The 18,973-nt window shown below is 36.8% G+C and overlaps 1 protein-coding gene across 1 annotated transcript in view; it reads left to right on the top strand.

The window, feature by feature from the left end:
* The window catches only part of LOC149570341 (phosphatidate cytidylyltransferase 1-like), a 50,084-nt gene extending 40,033 nt beyond the window's left edge, over positions 1 to 10,051 (top strand). Inside the window, exons 10-11 of the mRNA XM_089822978.1 lie at positions 9,147 to 9,230; positions 9,323 to 10,051. Of these exons, the coding sequence (XP_089679104.1) occupies positions 9,147 to 9,230; positions 9,323 to 9,421 (183 nt within the window). The 3' untranslated portion in view covers positions 9,422 to 10,051. The remainder of the gene's footprint in view (positions 1 to 9,146; positions 9,231 to 9,322) is intronic.
* The last annotated feature ends 8,922 nt before the right edge of the window (positions 10,052 to 18,973 follow it).

Below are 18,973 nucleotides of genomic sequence, written 5' to 3'. Positions count from 1 at the left end.
TTTCGAATTTTCAGATTTGCATATTTTGTATTTTCGGATTTGCAATTTTCCTATTATTTTTCAAATTTTTTTTTAGGCCATCAGGCTTGTAGAGAAATTTTTTTACAGGAACCGGGTGGTCAAATCCCGACACGCGCAGAATAGCACAGCGGAATATTCCATTATTTTTTGCCACACATATACTCGGCGAACCACAACCGACAACTGGCGACAAGGCTACCAATTTGGCGGACCTTGCATCACCTTGGCAGCTTGCACGTTATTGTGACATTTGTGTGTTGTGGTTTTTAACCACCATATACACCGTTCGCACCACCCATGTGGGATTAAAAATCCCAAAGCTAGCAATTCAAATTCCGTCTACGGCTTTCTTGCCGGCCACTGGATTCTTGCTAGCGTCCACACTCCGGCATCCCTCCCACCGACCTTTGCAATGATCGGTGACTCTTCAGTCCATGTCGACGGCTCAACCCAACACATCAACGAGGTCATACAATGACCCGCTACGTGTCGGCCCTGCCACGTAGAGCTCCACGTGCTCCAAGATCCACGTTTGCAGAGACCTCTGCCCAGTTGACGGTACACCTTTGCCCTTCGAATGCCATGCGAACCTTCCAACACGTCGTCTTTGTGCCAACTCAACGCCACAACAGATTCACGTCAGTCCGTACTTGGACAGCTTAGCCGGACACGTCACCTTGCAATGCCACTTGTCCGTATTGTGCCACGTCACATATCTGTACGCTGACGTCACTGCCACATCATCTAGGGAGGGCATTTTTTTTTTTGCTGATGTCACCTTTTCATGACATTAAATTTGATGACCGTTTGACCATCATCAGCAAGCTAGATTGCACTGTCGCGACGGCTATTTGGACGTCATATTTAACCTTGTAGTTTGCTGATCATACCCTTCACCATATTCAGTTTTGATTTGACACTCCGATTTCGAGAGGCCATATCTCAGTCATCCAGACTCCAAATCAGGTGCAATATTTTTTAATTTTGTCCAGAATTTCCTGAATTTTTCAGTGGTGCTATTATTTTTTAGGCCATCAGGCTTGTAGAGAAATTTTTTTACAGGAACCGGGTGGTCAAATCCCGACACCCGCAGAATAGCACAGCGGAATATTCCATTATTTTCTGCCACACATATACTCGGCGAACCACAACCGACAACTGGCGACAAGGCTACCAATTTGGCGGACCTTGCATCACCTTGGCAGCTTGCACGTTATTGTGACATTTGTGTGTTGTGGTTTTTAACCACCATATACACCGTTCGCACCACCCATGTGGGATTAAAAATCCCAAAGCCAGCAATTCAAATTCCGTCTACGGCTTTCTCGCCGGCCACTGGATTCTTGCTAGCGTCCACACTCCGGCATCCCTCCCACTGACCTTTGCAATGATCGGTGACTCTTCAGTCCATGTCGACGGCTCAACCCAACACATCAACGAGGTCATACAATGACCCGCTACGTGTCGGCCCTGCCACGTAGAGCTCCACGTGCTCCAAGATCCACGTTTGCAGAGACCTCTACCCAGTTGACGGTACACCTTTGCCCTCCGAATGCCATGCGAACCTTCCAACACGTCGTCTCTGTGCCAACTCAGCGCCACAACAGATTCACGTCAGTCCGTACTTGGACAGCTTAGCCGGACACGTCACCTTGCAATGCCACTCGTCCGTATTGTGCCACGTCACACATCTGTACGCTGACGTCACTGCCACATCATCTAGGGAGGGCATTTTTTTTTTTGCTGATGTCACCTTTTCATGACATTAAATTTGATGACCGTTTGACCATCATCAGCAAGCTAGATTGCATTGTCGCGACGGCACATATCTGTACGCTGACGTCACTGCCACATCATCTAGGGAGGGCATTTTTTTTTTTTGCTGATGTCACCTTTTCATGACATTAAATTTGATGACCGTTTGACCATCATCAGCAAGCTAGATTGCATTGTCGTGACGGCTGTTTGGACGTCATATTTAACCTTGTAGTTTGCTGATCATACCCTTCACCATATTCAGTTTTGATTTGACACTCCGATTTCGAGAGGCCATATCTCAGTCATCCAGACTCCAAATCAGGTGCAATATTTTTTAATTTTGTCCAGAATTTCCTGAATTTTTCAGTGGTGCTATTATTTTCTAGTTTTAGTGCACAGATTTGTCAGAAATTTCAGTTTTTGGTGATTGTACTTGTCTAATCTTGCATTTTGCAACTTCAAATGCTCCGTACGAGCTCATCTGAACTCCAAATTAGGTTCCGTTTTTTTTGAAAGTGAATAATTTTTCATCTATTTTCTAGATCTGCATTCAGATTATAGGCTTGTTTGGACAAAAATACCACTTTCAGAAATAGGTCCTTTTTTGCATTGTAATGCTTGGATAAAACTTCAAAATTGTTGTACATCTAGGCTATAGTGCTTTGTACCAGATTTGAATTCCCAAAGGAGGTTGTAAATAGCAAAATCAGAAGACCACTAAGACCAAAATTGGCAAGTGGCCATTGTAAATGCACTAAGTGCCACAATCTTTCATTGGGGGAGGGGGGGTTCTTGATTGAGTGAAATGGGGGTGTCTCTTGGTGTTGTGTTCCTCTTTTATTGCTGTTATCTTTCATTTCTTGCATCATGGGAAATCTTAAGATTCCAAAATTAACACCACATAACTATGCCACATGGTCAGTTAAAAAATGGTGTGAATTGATGCATGAAGAAGTTTCTCAAAATGTAGATGGTTCCTTTCCTAAACCAATAGGTGATCAAGTATCTAAAAGTGAAATTGATACTTGGGAAAGAGCAGATAGGAAAGCCCTAAGTACTCTTAGGTTAGGGGTTGAAGACAAGATCCTCTATCAGATCATGAAGTATGATACATCCAAGGAAACTTGGGATGCTCTTAAAAACCTATATGGTAAAGTGACCGAGGAGGATGTCTACAAGATTGAAGATGAGCTTGTCTCGCTAGATCCTAGGAGCTTTGATTCTATTCAGGATTTTATCATTGAAGTGAATGAGTTGAGAACAAAACTTGATGATTGTGGTAGTCCAATTAAAGATGACAATTTGATTTATCTAATTCACAATAAGTTGCCATCTGAATACTCCACATTTGTCTCTTCTTTCAACACCACTACTACCTTAGGAGCTTCCTATAAGAAAATCACTTTTGATGATTATGCTTAGCTGTTAGAGGATGAACAAGCTAAGTTGACAACAATGGGGATTCTCAAGTCTTCAAAGTCTAAGGCATTGGTGGCTAATAATGAGGATTCTAAAAATTCAGCTGGTCAAATTCAAACAAAGGAAAGGGCAAAAAGAAGAAGTGGAAAGACAACAAACAAGGGGATACAGAAAAGACAACACCAACATCAAATCAACAAGGCAAGTCTTCTCCTAATACCAACAAAAAGGGGGCACTAATTAGGAAAAGAAGTGTGCCTATTGTAAGAAGATGGGTCATGATGAACATTGTTATCACAAGAAGATTGATGAGTTGAAGAACATCATGAAGAAACACAATGTTCCACTACCTAATGCTTATAAAGAGAAAGGATCTTCATTTTCAGATTCTAAGGGCAAAGGGCATGCTTTACTCACAAACACTGTTAGTCAGGGAAAATGGATTATTGACTCAGGTGCCACACATCATATGGGTGCATCAAAGAGATTTTTCTTCCATGACACATTCAAAGGTACCTCACATCTTTGTAGGAGATGATACTAAAGTGGAAGTTGAAGGAAAAGGTGAAGTTGAGATGGACAATGGATCATTCAAGGATGTTCTATATGTTCCTAATCTTACCTCCAACCTTCTTTCAATCTACCAAATGACTCACCATGGAGGTGGAAATAAGGTTGAATTTCTTCCAGATTCAGTGGTAGTGAGAAGCATCAAGGATGATTCAATGATTGCAATAGGAGAAGCCAATCATGATTCAAGGCTTTACATTTTCTCTTCCTTTGTGCCTAAATCAAATTTACAAGCCTTGTTACTACATTCAAATACAGAAAGCAAACTGTGGCATGAGAGATTTGGACATCTCAACTATAGGTATCTTTAGTAGCTTAGCAGCAGAAAATGGTTCATGGTCTACCTCAAGTCTAGTTTTCAGGAGGTGTTTGTTCAGGTTGCTCACATTTGGAAACATCCAGAAAAAATGTATGACAAGGGGAAGTCTTGGAGAGCACAATGTGTTCTTGAATTGGTTTATAGTGATGTGGCAGGCCCATTTCTAATGCCATCATTTGGCAAGTCTTGTTATGCACTCACCTTCATAGATAACTACTCTCGCTTTACTTGGGTCTTCTTCATGGCTCATAAGAGTGAAGGCGTTTGACAAATTTCTCAGCTTCAAGGCTCAAGTGGAAAAGCAGTCAGAAAAAGCCATCAAAGTTCTTCGAACAGATAATGGGGGGGAGTATGTGAACTCAAGACTAATAGATTTTTGTACTCAAGAGGGAATTGACCTTCAGCATTCAGTACCATACACGCCGTAGCAGAATGGTGTTGCTAAAAGGAAAAACCGAACCCTCAAGGAGATGACCACTTGCATGCTACTAAACAAGTCTCTTGATCAAGTCTTTTGGGCTGAAGCAATGAATCTTGCACTGTATCCAGGGTACACATTCATATGGGATATGTTATGTAGCTGGTACTGGACTACAGTTAATGGGTTATATAGACTCAGACTATGCAGGAGATCTTGATTCTTGCAAGTCTACTTCAGGATACATGTTTCATCTTGGTTTTGGCATTTGTTGGCAGAGTAAAAAGCAGAACGCTATTGCTCTTTCATCGACTAAGGCTGAGTATCGAGGAGCTATGAATGCGACAACAAAAGCTATTTGGTTGCAGCAGATTCTGAAGGAGTTTAGTTTTGATCTACCTAGAGCCACAGTCATCCATTGTGATAATCAAAGTGCCATTGAAATCTCAAAACATCCACTCCAACATCAGCGAACCAAACACATTGAGGTTCATATGCAGTAGTACATCAAAAAGCTAATTCATGAGTAGGTCATTGCATTGTAGTATTGTCCTACAGAGCAGCAGATAGCCGACATCTTCACAAAGCCCTTCACGGAGGTCAAGTATCTTCATTTGCGAGATCTCTTGGGGGTGAGGGATTCTTCACTAGGGGGGGTCACATGACTCTTCTCTTCTATATTGTACTTATCTCTCTTTTTGGGGGAGGGTTTTTCCCATGAGGTTTTCCCTCTTTCTCAGTTTTCAGAGAGATTGCATTTTTTTGCATTGCATTGTATGTATAGCATTGCATTTGTACTTGGGTACCTAACATGGCCTGGTAGCCGGGACCCATTATGCATTTCATCATTAGCTTTTGTGAGCTCAAGTGCATTCCCCTAAGTTGCTCTTAAGGGGGGGTGTGAGTGTAAATAATTATTATTCACTTAAGTTTACTTAGGATAAATACATTATTTTATTATTTTAGGTTAGACACTTAGGAGTATGTGTACTTATATGAGTTGTTATGATGACAACACAAGAGTTAGCAACTCTATTTTAGCACATGGTGTCTACAACACTGGAGTTTGCATAATCAACTGAGTTCTCATGTAGACAACACAGTTGTTTGCACTCTAATTAAGCACATGGTGTCTACAACATAATTTTACGTGACACACCTATGTAGGCTTATCCTCTCATCATCGCACTAACTCCTGTGCTCAATGGAGGATAATCCACTCTTGGTGGACATGTGCTTAGTTGTGAGGCTTATCATTTTGCTAACTTCTAGTCATTCTAGAAGCATTCTAGAGGCCTTTATATTCAGTCACTCCTAGTGTACTTGTACATCAATTGAATTTCATATTGTTATTCTGATCATACTCTATTGGTCTATTTTGTGCTAGTTTTTGAGCTTCTTGATCTTGGCGTCATTTTGCCCTAAGGCAAATTCTTACACTAACAGAAATTATCTAATAAACTGAATATGCCTAAATGACCATTAATTTAACATCAAATATTTTATTATTTAGTTTTGGGTTTCAAAGGAAAGTTTAAGCTTGCTGCTCTGAGCTGTTATCTACAATTCAAATCTATCAAATCCATCAAGCTTACTCACGAAATAGGGAATGTTTTGCCGCACCAGACTCTCTCTCAAGGATCATTTTTCATGCCAAACCCTCCATTCTTCTGGTAGTGTTGAAGTTACTCTTCCCAGAAATCATTTGTTGCTGAAGCTGTTAATTTCTTTTTTCACATATAGATTTCTCATGATGCAAATGCTGCAATTCTTCTTTAACCTTACCATTTCCTTGCAGTATAAGCACACGAACATAGAGAAATATATCTGGGTTCAGCCCAAGAAACACAGCTCTGATAGGAGTGATTGTGTTACATATTCCAATAGGTGATTCTTCAACACAAAATTTTAACTAAGCTCTGATACCAATATGTTTGTAATTGTGTTTGGTATTCCAATGATTGATTCCTCAATGCATATTTTACTAATGGATGAAAACAATATATTGTCGCTATAGATAGATGACAACAACAAACCATCACATAGACACCATATTTTACCCTGGTGAAATCCTATATGGAAAACTTTAGCATGGAAATGCTTTGTAATTGAAATTATAATAATGGGTCTGAAATGAGCAACTGGACTGACCATATTGGTTTAACATCAACATAACTTCAATAATGAAAACTGTAAATGCAGAATACATAGATGATTGCACCTTTAAATCAGTCTTACATTGCATAGAACACACAATAATGAAAAATGCAAATGCAGAAGCAGACATAGATAATTTATGTTCCCCTGAGTTTCTGGGACGGGGATGGCAAAAGTGACATCTTTGTTTATTTAAAAAATAAATTGTGTTAAAAAATTGGGGACAGATGCAAGTCCCCAGTGAAGTACCCGAGACGGGGACGTCCCCGTCCCTGAAATGCTGACTTTTTTGTGGGGGATGTGTCCCCGGGAAACATAGGATCATAATTACAATAATGAAAACTGCTACATAGAGCTGATAGAACTTAGGAAATCAACTTGTACCATGTTTTTCTGGTACATTACAACTTTACTTTCTTAGTCAATTATTTTTGGAGCTTTACATTCTTCTATCTTGCTTCTATCTTTATAGTAATTCAGCTAAAAACCTAATTTTCTAAAAATCAGCTATACTTACAAAATTATCCTTGGCACTTCTAAGAATGAGTTGGAAGATAAAGTCTAAATCACTAAAGACTACACTTATGCACCTAAATAAAAGACTTTTAATTAATGTTACACGAGTGCAGGGCTATGGGGGGACGTCGGGATGAGTTTGGGGTGCGGGAAAAAAAAGGGCCTCAATTTGGGGACAACGGGGATGCGGGTTGGTGGGGTGGGGCGGGGGCGGGGTGAGGTGGGAGGGAGGTTGCATAGTACACATTTATGACTGAAAATTCTAATTATGAAATGATACTTCAATATAACATACCAAATATAATTGAATATAGAAAATTGAAATGTGATTCACAAACCATAAGTTCAAAGTTCAAACTTGAAACTTCATAACTATTACCAATGACCATTGAACTTTAGTAAAATTATAAATACTAAAACCTGTAAACATAACAATGATAATGATAAATGAAAAATATAAATCATATAGTATGGTGTACTATGTAAGTCAACCATTGACTATCAATTTATCAAATGATAAAGATGAAATGTTCAAAATTCATTAATCAAATATGAATATCATATATCATAAAGATTCTCATGATGACAATGAGCCAACTAGCATGAAACAATGAAATGAAATAATGCATCACGGCCATATAAAAAAACACCCACACCCAATTAGAGTTCCCATGCTTAAAATAACAATACAAAACAGAAGCAAAAAAGTTAAGAAAAAAAAAAAAACTTTCCATGCAACCGTTGGCCACACCCTAGGCACACTCCGCACGCACCCTCGCACTCCAGACACACCTGTGTCCCTGTGTCCTACTCGGGTGCGCTGACAGGTGCGGGTACTCAGGTGCACGATGTACCTGCATTGGGGATGTACGCGCACCCGGTGTGTGGGGTTTTTAAACCGCTTGAACTTTTCCTTGCACGTAAACACCTGTGCTGAAGTTACTTATTTGAGCTAAAAACTGAGCAAACCTTGCATTCATAGTTTCATTTGATCTTTAACTTTGAGAATTATAATAAACTATCTATGTACAGAAATAAGTCAATTACAGCATCCCTCTTGATTTTACTTGTCATTTATGTATGCTAAGAGTTACTTCTATGTTACTTGTTCAGATTTGGGTTTGGCAATTTGCTGATTTCTATCCCTGCGTTTGATGTGGATGTATTCAGTCATGCCATATTTATAACCATAATTTGCATAAAACATTCAAAACTATGTGTATATTCGAGAGCAGAGCTGATAATTAATAATGTAAAATCACTTGTCAAAGCATAAATGTTAAAAAACGAATCAAAATGGTTTATATCAATATAACATTACTTGGAATCAGGACTGACTCAGCAAACCAAAGTTCTAAATACCTAATAATTCAATGTCACTTGTCAAAGCATAAATGTTTAAAGATAAATTAATTTTTTTAAAGATCAATATAGCATCATAGGAAGGACTCAGAAAACCTAAATTTTGAATGAAATTCAACTATTAGGTATTTATAAAGAAAAACCCCAAGAAAAATCTCTGCTTTTCGAGCTTTTGCAACTCAAAACATTATTTTTGCTGTTTAGCAAAAGTGTTGGGATCAGGGGATTGAGGTGGGAGGGATTCCAGCAGAACCTGGTGTTATGGGTTTTCACTTGAAATTTGTTGCTTGGATCATCACTCATGCACCCCTAGAAGAATCTCAGCTCTTTTTGTGATTTGCAGAGGAAATTCCATCCATAAATTATCTAGCACTAGTCAACAAGATATCCATCAGTATAGATGGAGTCAGTTTCTGTGTTTCTAAGGGGAGCATATAGAGCACCAAATTGCATAAATGGTCTTCTGTAATAGTTTTAATTCATATGGCTCTCTTTTTAAAAACTAATTTATAAAGCATAATCTTCCGTAGAGTTTTGGAGGAAATATAGGCATTTGCGTCACTACTTGTGCAATAATACACTTGATTATCCTTGTTTCTTTTGTAGATGGTGATGGCTGTTTTTGCATATATATATTATCAATCCGTTGTTATTCCTCAGCACAACTCAGTTGAGCATATTCTAGAGCAGGTATGTTCAGACAACTTTGGTAGTTAATTTATGGCATATTCTATGATGGCTATGCTTACTACTCATGAAATATTTACTTTCATACTGCTCAGATTCTAGGAAACTTGTCTATTGAGGAGCAGATAAGCTTGTACAAACAGCTTGGAGAGGTATTGTACAGGAGAGGACAAGGTGGAGTTCCTTATTTGTAGTATATTCCAGCATGTGATTCATGATACCGGGTGTCTCATGCTGGGATCCAAGTTGCACCAAGAACACAAGTCATAGGATCACAATCAAACAATTATGGCGTTCTGATGAAATTATTTCAGTTGTCCACTTACTGCAAATCATCTCCAAAAGCCATTTTTACTCTGTATAGTTTTTTTTGTTGCAAAGTATCTAGTATATTATGCCTACACAAGCAGTGAAGAAGTTGCAAAGATGCAGATAGGACACCAATCAATCCATGGCCCAATACACCTTCTGGACTTCTGCGTTTTTTAAAAGCAATTAATTAAACCCAGCTGTAGATCCGTTCTACTCTGATAAAGTTTTCACACTCTGTACCTTATAATTTGTATTTTATTGTATCATTGGTGGAGGTATTCTCTTCTGGAAAATCATCAAATTTGTGTCATGCAGGTATTCCTTAGAAAATTGCATGAGGCATATTAGTCCGATTGGTGTGCATATTTTGAAGCGCTGTTTTATAGTACCTTCTATTACAACTGTGGCTCTTATGCCTCGAAGTGAAAAAGCAGTTTCATGATATTAGAATTTATCTGTAAAATAGAACTTGGACAAGCAAGATTGTTCTCAGAAAAAATCATATTTGCTTATCTCCGTGTCTTGATTGATATTTTTATGTGCTCACAAAAAGATTACATGAAACTGGCATTAAGTACAGGTTTTGCCTTATGAACTGCAGGGATATTATATAAGGTTGCCTCTTGTTTTAAGCTTTTCCTGCACAAGATCCTGATATTGTTTCCTTGAACTTGCCAAAATTTCTGACATGTAAACCTTGCAAGCACATTATGTCGATTCGAATTGAGGTTTAATAAAGGACCTTATGTTCAAATAGTATCATTTTTCTCAAAATTGTAGTAGTATAGATATTATTATATAATACTAATTTGTTCTGTAATATTTATTTCACACATTGGCACACGAAATGAATATGCTCAACTGAGGGCCAGTGTACATGTTATGATCCAATTTGCATTTTCCATTCTTCTTACATATAAAAAAATTGTTGTACCATTTTTGTTTAGTTGGACCCCTTCCAAAGAAGCCAATAGAAAAATTTAAATTTCATTACAATCATCACATAAATTGTAAACCGCTTTTACCAATTTTACAATTTGTTTACCAAATGTGTAGACAATCTTAGAGTTACGAGTACTTTGAAAGTATTAATATTATTAATGCTTAGTGTACTTCTGGTAGCCCCCAAAGATACACTGGGAGCTGGTTGGGATAAAAGTTACAGACGTGAATACAGGTATATATGTAATTTCATTTTTTAAAAGTCTCTTTACATGTTTTTCAAAATTTATAATAAGGTTTTAATATTTAGAACTAATGTGATTTCAAGATATTTTGGTGTAGATTGTGTTAAGTGATAACATGGTGTTATTTTATTAGATTTGAGATTGTACTGTAAAAGATGAATTTTTAATGAACTGTTCTTTGAACTCGTTCATTTGTGTACTTGCAGTACTAATTTCTTACAAGATACCTAATCTATTTTTAATTTATGTAAATATTGTTAGTTGATGTTCTAATTGCATAATGTGTAAACAGATGGTTTTATGTATATCAGATGGATCTTGAAATGTCAAATGAATTAAGATTTTTTCCTTACTGTCTAAATTTGAAATGTTGTGTGTTCAAGTGGAAAGTAACGACCAGTAACAGCTGGTTGGAAGGGGTCAGTTCAATTTGAAATTGAAAGATTGGATTGGATGTTAAAATCACATCAATGGTTTCGAACTAGGTTTAAAACCACGCGAGTTTGTACTATAGATCAAATTTTGATATTTAAAGTTGTACTATAGTCCATACCATGATTAATTGTCAAATTTCGTGACAAATAAATTTTAACAATTGAATATGAAAGTAGTTAGTTCATTCAACGGTGGGACTAATTGCCAATTTTTTATCACAAATATATTAAATTGTAATAACTGGCTATGCAAATGACTAATTAAATTGAGTACACAATGAAGGAAACAAAAGATAGGGAAAAAATTGATGCATGCATTTTTTTTCTCGTTGGATTTGAACTTAGATGTGAAAGTTTTTGATTAAGGAAAATAGGTTTTGAAGGGTACCTGAAACCCTTTACATGTCAAAAATTTTTCAATGAAGTCCGAATAAAAGATACAACATCCCAAGGCTGAAACATGTCACCAACCAAAATTAGGTGATCAAGGTGACCTCGTAGATAACATAGTACACTTATGCCACCAAAACAACTTTTGAAAGGGTACTTGAAACCCCATGGTTAGAAAAGAAATAGACAATAAGTCTTGAATCATGACAAACTACAAAGAAACAATGAGCCAACAATGTTAGAAGAGCCAAACAAAAAGGGATAACCTCTAAAAGAACAGGTGAGCAACATGTTTTGAAAGGTCTCGAAACCTTGTACAAAACCAAGCCTCAAGATTTACATTTCGGTCTTGTCTTTTGAGAACGTAAAGACATATCAAACAAAGGATTGGAGGGTTTGACTTTTTTTTCTTTTATTGTTGTCCATCCGTCCTCAACCTTCCCAACAACCTTATGCCACACAAGGTCATCAACACTACAACCAACCTCTAACACCCTCACGGTAGGAGAAGAAACAACACCACCATGCAATGTCTGGACCACAATAGTAGAAGGGACAACAACATCATTCAGAGACAGAGTCACAAGAGGGGCAACAATTGAATCAACAATTACAACATTTGAAGAAGGGACTACTGCAACATTCTTGGTCATTGCCATAGGGACATCAATTGAAACATTAGAGACAACAACAAAATCCTCCACCAAAGAATCCTAAGAAGAGCTTAACAAACCATCCCCAATAGTGGAAACTTTTTGAACTGTGTAGTGATCATCCAAAACCCCCAACCACCAAGAAGGTGATTTCTTCGATCTAACCTTTTTAGAGGAACATCGTGCAACGAGATGGCTGGTCTTATGGCATTTCCTGCATCTAAAGGGAATACTCTCATAATCAAGAAGCTGAATCCAAGATCCATTTGGAGAGGCCAACTTAATCATTTTAGGAAGCCCCTTGGAGACATCAATCTCCACAAAAATGCGAGCATATGTCGTTTGATACACATTGGAAGACATGGTATCAACCAACAAGAAGTCCCTGAGGGCCTCCCCCACAGCCTTCTGGACTAAATCCAACCATAAGTGAAGGGGAAGATTCGACAACATTACCCAAAAAGGTATCTTATTAAAGGATTTAATCGACAGAACAACATCCTTATACTAAGGTTTAGCCATCAAGGGGAACTTTTCCTCCCAAAAGAAACCACGACGCAAGATGACATTTCTATCTTCAACAATAGAAAATCTCACAATAAAAAAACCCCTTGCCACAAGGTAAATATGAACTAAATTTGAGATGATAGGTTTCCAATATTTGGATATCCAAGCATGCAGATCTGATGAAGAGGGCCAAAATCCCCTGAAATGAAAAATAGCCTCAGTAGAGGAGAAGCTCGCTACATATGTGAAAATTTCATCAACAATTTCAAACTCTAGATTAACCAGAATTGGGTTACTTACAGAACAAGCACAACAACTCGGAGCCCCAACTTCACAACTTGACCCCCAATTCTTGCCTCATAGGCAGCCACATCGACATAAGATATAGCAGATCTTCCTACAACACCTCGAGGTAGAGTAGCAAGGGATTGATGAACCTCCCCAACGGGAACCATAGGATTAGAAGCCACTCCTGTAACTGCTGCAGAGGGACTACTCACTGCCTTGGCCAGAGAACGGGCCCCGACCCCATAGTTTGCTAGAGAACAGACAGGAGAAGACATGGGTTGAAACCCTACAAGGGCGTCATCGATAGAGACAGAAGCAAACATGGGAGCGAGAGACATGGTTGAGAATAACTTAGATGTGAAAGTTAGCATATACTTCTCAGAAGAAAATTTGTAAGACATTAGTAGCTAATCTTTATGAGTAATTTGCAAGATAGATTAAGAGACCAGAGTTAGTAATCAAGATATAATCATTATCTTAAATAAATAAAAGAAACAAACTTTTATTTTGGTAGCTTAAATACCCAGTTTAGTATTATAACCATTGATTCAGACTTTTATACTTCTAGCATTATACTTCAAGTTTGCATAGTTGTTTAGTTTTAAATAATAATAAAAAAGTACATCACCTTAAGATTTATTGGAGTTAACTTGTTCCATTGCATTTTTAACTAGCCCAAAAGCTTGTGAAATGCCCAATTCTCGAACCTTTGCCTTTATTGAGTAGGGACCTATATGGAATTATAACCAATAAGAATTAGAGATCCCACAAAACATAAATGTGACCAACTTCTAGGAGGAAGTCAAAACCAAGGCGAGGAGGATGTAAGACTCCTTTTATGTACTAAATAAAACCATAGCTTTATTTCATAAGAATACTCATGACAAAATGTTATAGAGCTTTACTATGGTATGACTATGTAGGAATGCTAATTAAAAGAAAATAGTAGTTGAGGCTACAACCATATATGCTTGATAGAGTTAGATGATTTAATTATGATGAAATCAAACTAGGGTTTAACTAAAGTAAATAAGTGAATTTGATATGTTGGTAAAGTTCTTCTCATCTATGCTATGTGTTATGATTAACCATTGAATTTAGGTTGGCATAATTAGCAATGCATCTTGATTAGCTAGCTTAAGTGAATTTTGGGTTATGCCTTATCTCTAGAAAATAGTGGGATGTTTTATAGTTGATTATCTTGAAAAGGGTAGTATGATGGGAAGAATATGCACTAGACATATGGATTCTAATATGACAAGGAAAAAACATTATGTGTGATTCTAGTGTGAACTTTTTAGGTTATATTGTATTATTCAATTGAAGTGATGATTTTATGTGGTGTGACTGATCATGCTAGTACATGCCTACATATGTAGCTTATGACTTAGATTCCATGATTATACTACTTTGATACATTGAGTACTTATGGACAAGTGATATTTTAATTATTCAGATTATGTGGTAATTTTATGTGATGTTGTTAATCATTGTTTATGACTTGCATGACATGGTTATTAATAGAAAGGAATTTAATTCTTCCTTTTTCATTTGATTTCTGCATTAATATATATAAGTTGATTTTACTTTTGGAGTAAATGAGAATGATCATGCTGCATTATGTTTAGGAATATGGGTTTAAGGATGTCAATGAATATGGACATGTAGATGAGACGATGATTTGATTGGGTGATATTGATCTGCAGATTCTTCATGTTAGTTATGTTATAATGGTTATTGTGATTTACGAGTATGACGATTTTGTTACCATGCATATTTAATTTTATATTTATTTTGTATTGAACTACTCACATTTTCATGAGTGTGCATGAAGTATAACCATGGAATATTAAGGAGAACCTTGTGCTAGGTCATTTGTTGTGCCATTCCTTGTGAAGCCAAGGTCAACCCTAAGGAGGGATATAGCCTATTCATTAATGTGTTTTAATTTGTAAAATTTTGTTGGAGTGAATTGTGTGAATGTCAAATGTAAATTTATAAATATCATTGATTTTAGTTTCAAAGGAGTTAGATTGATTAACTAATTAAAAAAAAGAAGAAGGGGTAAAAGACTTTTTGTTTTGTAATAGATTTAATATCATCAACTTTATTTTAAAAAGGAAAAAAAAATATTAGTATTTTGGGTTGTAAATTTTTGGGCATGACATTTGAAAGTCTAAGAAAGTTATAGTATTTTAAGGTTTGACTATAGTTTTTTAAATTTTAAAATACTATTTGATGTTAGTATTATACTTGTTAATAAATATAAAATCAAAACTATTATTTAATGAAAAACAAACACATTCTACACTTATAGGCTGCTACACTTGTATGTAGTTATATGAAAGGACATTATGCAATATATGTGTCTTTTCCAAGAGAAGAGTGCTTTGTTTCATGTTTTAATCCCGTTGGATCTTCCCGTGTCATACCTAATTTGCGATCTTTAAACAAGATCAAATTTAACAATAGTTGCATACAAAGAAGATTTGGATCTTTTTATTTGAAGACCAAATTTTAGAGTAGAGCCCCTTGATGGCTTCAAAATTCAACACACTAGTGGGGACAATAAGGTTAGAGTTTATATATATTTATTCGTGTAAACTAATTTATAAGCACACATGTATAATACCTATAGCCATATGTAATATACATGGACAAATGTGTACGCATATACAAATACAAACATCACATGTACAACATATGCATATGTTACATCTATACATAATGTGTATGTGTATAATTATAAATATAAACATATATTTGTGTATATATTTTTAAAATAAATGTGACAAAGGAAAATATTTCTTTGAAAGTTAATTCCATCGCATGCACTTGGATTATATTAATTAATTGAAATGTTCAAATGAATATAATTTGTTAAGAATAAAGTAAAATAATGAAAGTGACTTTATGATTATAGAAATTTAAAATATAGAAGGTAGAGTAACTATGGCTCAAATTTGAGCATCTTGGTCAAGGATCCCATGTGATGTGCAAGGATGTGTGCACAACATTATCATTTCATAGGAATTGAAATAAAAAGTGCAATAGAAAATAGCAAAAAACTTAACACTAGCATTCATTAAAAACCTAGAAACAAAATATTTTGTACATATAAAGAAATCAGATCAAGGTGTAAACAATGACTAAGAAAACAAAATTTTTATTCCTTCAAAATATTTTCATACATAGAGGAAAGATGTTTGGGGACTTGCCTCAATCAAGTCTTTGTTTTGGTGTTTCCACTTTCACAACAATTAGAAATAAATAAATAATGATAAATGATTTAATAGGTACAAGATATGTTAAATCCTAATACGCTCAAAGATACAAGACATATATTACCATAAAGGCTTAAGGAAATCAAGAGCGTTAAGAGATAATGATATGAGATCTTGAGAGTATGGTAGCAAGTGTGTGAGTATAATAGTGTGAGTGAGCCTTGTGAGAACTAAGAGAACCTGCAGAGTTAATTTGGCATAATAAGGTATATATAAAAGTGAGAAGATGAAGTAAATAAAGAGTCGTTAAGACATTATGAGCCATTTTCGGCCACATGTCAAACTAAAAAGTGGAAATCATCATTAAGCACCTTTTGAGTGATAAGATAAGATAATGATATTATTGTCCAATAAGAGACCAACAAGGGTCTATGGGATTGCAAGATACAACAGTGCAGAGAAGAGTAAAACAACAGGAGCACCAAATGATGTCCAGGGAAACAAAAACACACCAAACAAGAAAGCAAGAAAAGAAGAGAGAGAAGGATCAACAATCCTTACTCGGTACAAAGAAGTCACACACAAAAGGAAGGCTTAGGACAAGAACAAGAGCAAAAGAAAAAGACAAAGAAGAGGGCGAGAACCACCTCGATAAGGAGAAGGGAACCTATTACAAAGAAGAGAGAAAGAAAGAGAAGGTCACAAAATGAATGGGGGTGACTAGGGGCACTGCGATGTCAACGACTGTATCAGGAGGAGTGTCACTGGTGAAGAGGTGCACTAAAGGGCCACTTGGAGCTGGAGAGGTCAATGTTAGAGATGCATCAAACCCCAAGCCAGGGAAAAGGGCAAAAAGAAGAAGGTCATGATAGTGAAAGTATGGAAAAGCTACTTGCACATCATTAGGCCTTAGAGGCTGACCTCCAGTCCCAAACTATAAGAAAAGTGTCTCAAATCACTACCATGAGGTTTCAACAGTTAGGAAACCATGACAAGAACCTGACCTTGCTTAAAATTGCCACCAAGGACATGTCTTGGAATGGTGCCTTTAGGACCTATTGGAGTTGGTCGTAGAGGTCAACCTTGACTCCCAATCAGTAGGAAAATTGTCTCGAATCACCACCTTGAGGTTTTTGGTCACTGCCTATTTACCCTCCCGCTGGGCAGCCACAACAAGAACCTGAGTCTGCTTAAGTTCTATCACTTGCGATCTAATAAGATCCTCATCAAGATAAATCTTGGAAGAGAGAGAGAAGAGCTTCCTCTTTTCCCTAAGAGCCCAAAGACGGTCAACAAGTGAGAGGAACTAGATAAAGAGGGTGTTGTCATACCCGATCGACCCAGGCACAATCTAGTGAAATTTTAGTGATATCTAGTTAGTCTTTAAGGAAGGAGTAGCCTACTTCGAGAGGCTCAAAAGAAATATGGAGACCATGGACCCTCAAGTTTAGCTCACAAGCACGCCTGTTCCATTCATCACCCATGTTGGTTTGGACCAACTTCTCCACCCCAGAGAGGGACATTGGGTTGGGGTTGTTACAAATAGATGCCGAAGATTTCAGCTATTGTTCTATTTCAGTCTTGAGGGAGCAGTGTTTCCTATCAAGTTCAAATTGTTTTTCCTTTAGCATGTGGATATCAGACAGTCGCGACTCAAAATAAGACAGTTGACTCTCGTACTTTTTCATTTCCTTTGACAGCTCCTCAATGTGAGAAGTAATAATTGTATCTAGATTGTAAGGTTCCAAGTTCTATTGAAGCTATTTCTTCATATACCATGGGATGGTGGTATTGCACATGGATTGTTTGAGCATCAAACAATGTATGCAAAATTCAAAATCTCAACAATTGACTCAAGCACAATGCAATAACATATAATCTATCATAAAATGTGTATATAGACAATAAAATCTTTGCATATATAGATCAAGGAGGCAATAAGAAGGTGAAATAGAATGATGAACTAATGCTCCAAGAGGTGTGTGTGTGGGCACAAACACATGTTTGTGTGTGCACGTTCGCATGTCCACATGTGTGTATGCATGTGCATGGGCATGTACATGTGTGTGTGTGTGTGTGTGCGCGTGCATGCATGTTTGTGCATGTGTATTTGTGCTTGTGCATGTGCATGGGCATGTACATGTGTGTGTGTGTGTGTGTGTGTGTGTGTGTGTGTGTGTGTGTGTGTGTGTGTGTGTGTGTGTGTGTGTGTGCGTGCGCGCATGTGTGTGCTACACATGCTTGTGCATGTGCATGTGCGTGCATGTGCCTGTGTGTGTTTTAAGTTAGTAGGAACTAGATAAAATATATCTAATATTTGTTTCTAGATTCAATTCTGTATGCTATTTTTAGCATCAACATTTCATATCACACTCTATGATCCATCCTGTTGATGGATCACATAGTGTGATCCAAAATGTTGATGCTAAAAATAACATACACAATCAAATCTAGAAATAAATCTTGCATTTCAAAAATGGATTGTGGAAATATGATAAAACTAAAATATATCTAGATACATAAAGACATAAATACACTTTTCACAAGAACTCCCCCACTTAAGTGGCATTTACAAAGAAGATCACTAAAAATGAGTCCCATTAATTGGCTTGATAAGGTACTCATGTACAAAACAAAAATATTGGAAAAAAAGTAAAGGAGAAAGCCCACTTTGGAAAAACTGCACAAAGAAAGGATTGATGACCCTCTAAGGACAACTTCTTTCACCCAAACAAAATGGGGCAGCAAAAT

The sequence above is a fragment of the Cupressus sempervirens genome, chromosome 3 (genome assembly GCF_028749045.1).
Source record: "Cupressus sempervirens isolate cs-2001-9-10 chromosome 3, ASM2874904v1, whole genome shotgun sequence".
NCBI classification, from domain to species: domain Eukaryota; kingdom Viridiplantae; phylum Streptophyta; class Pinopsida; order Cupressales; family Cupressaceae; genus Cupressus; species Cupressus sempervirens.
This window is presented reverse-complemented; position numbering and strand designations above follow the sequence as displayed.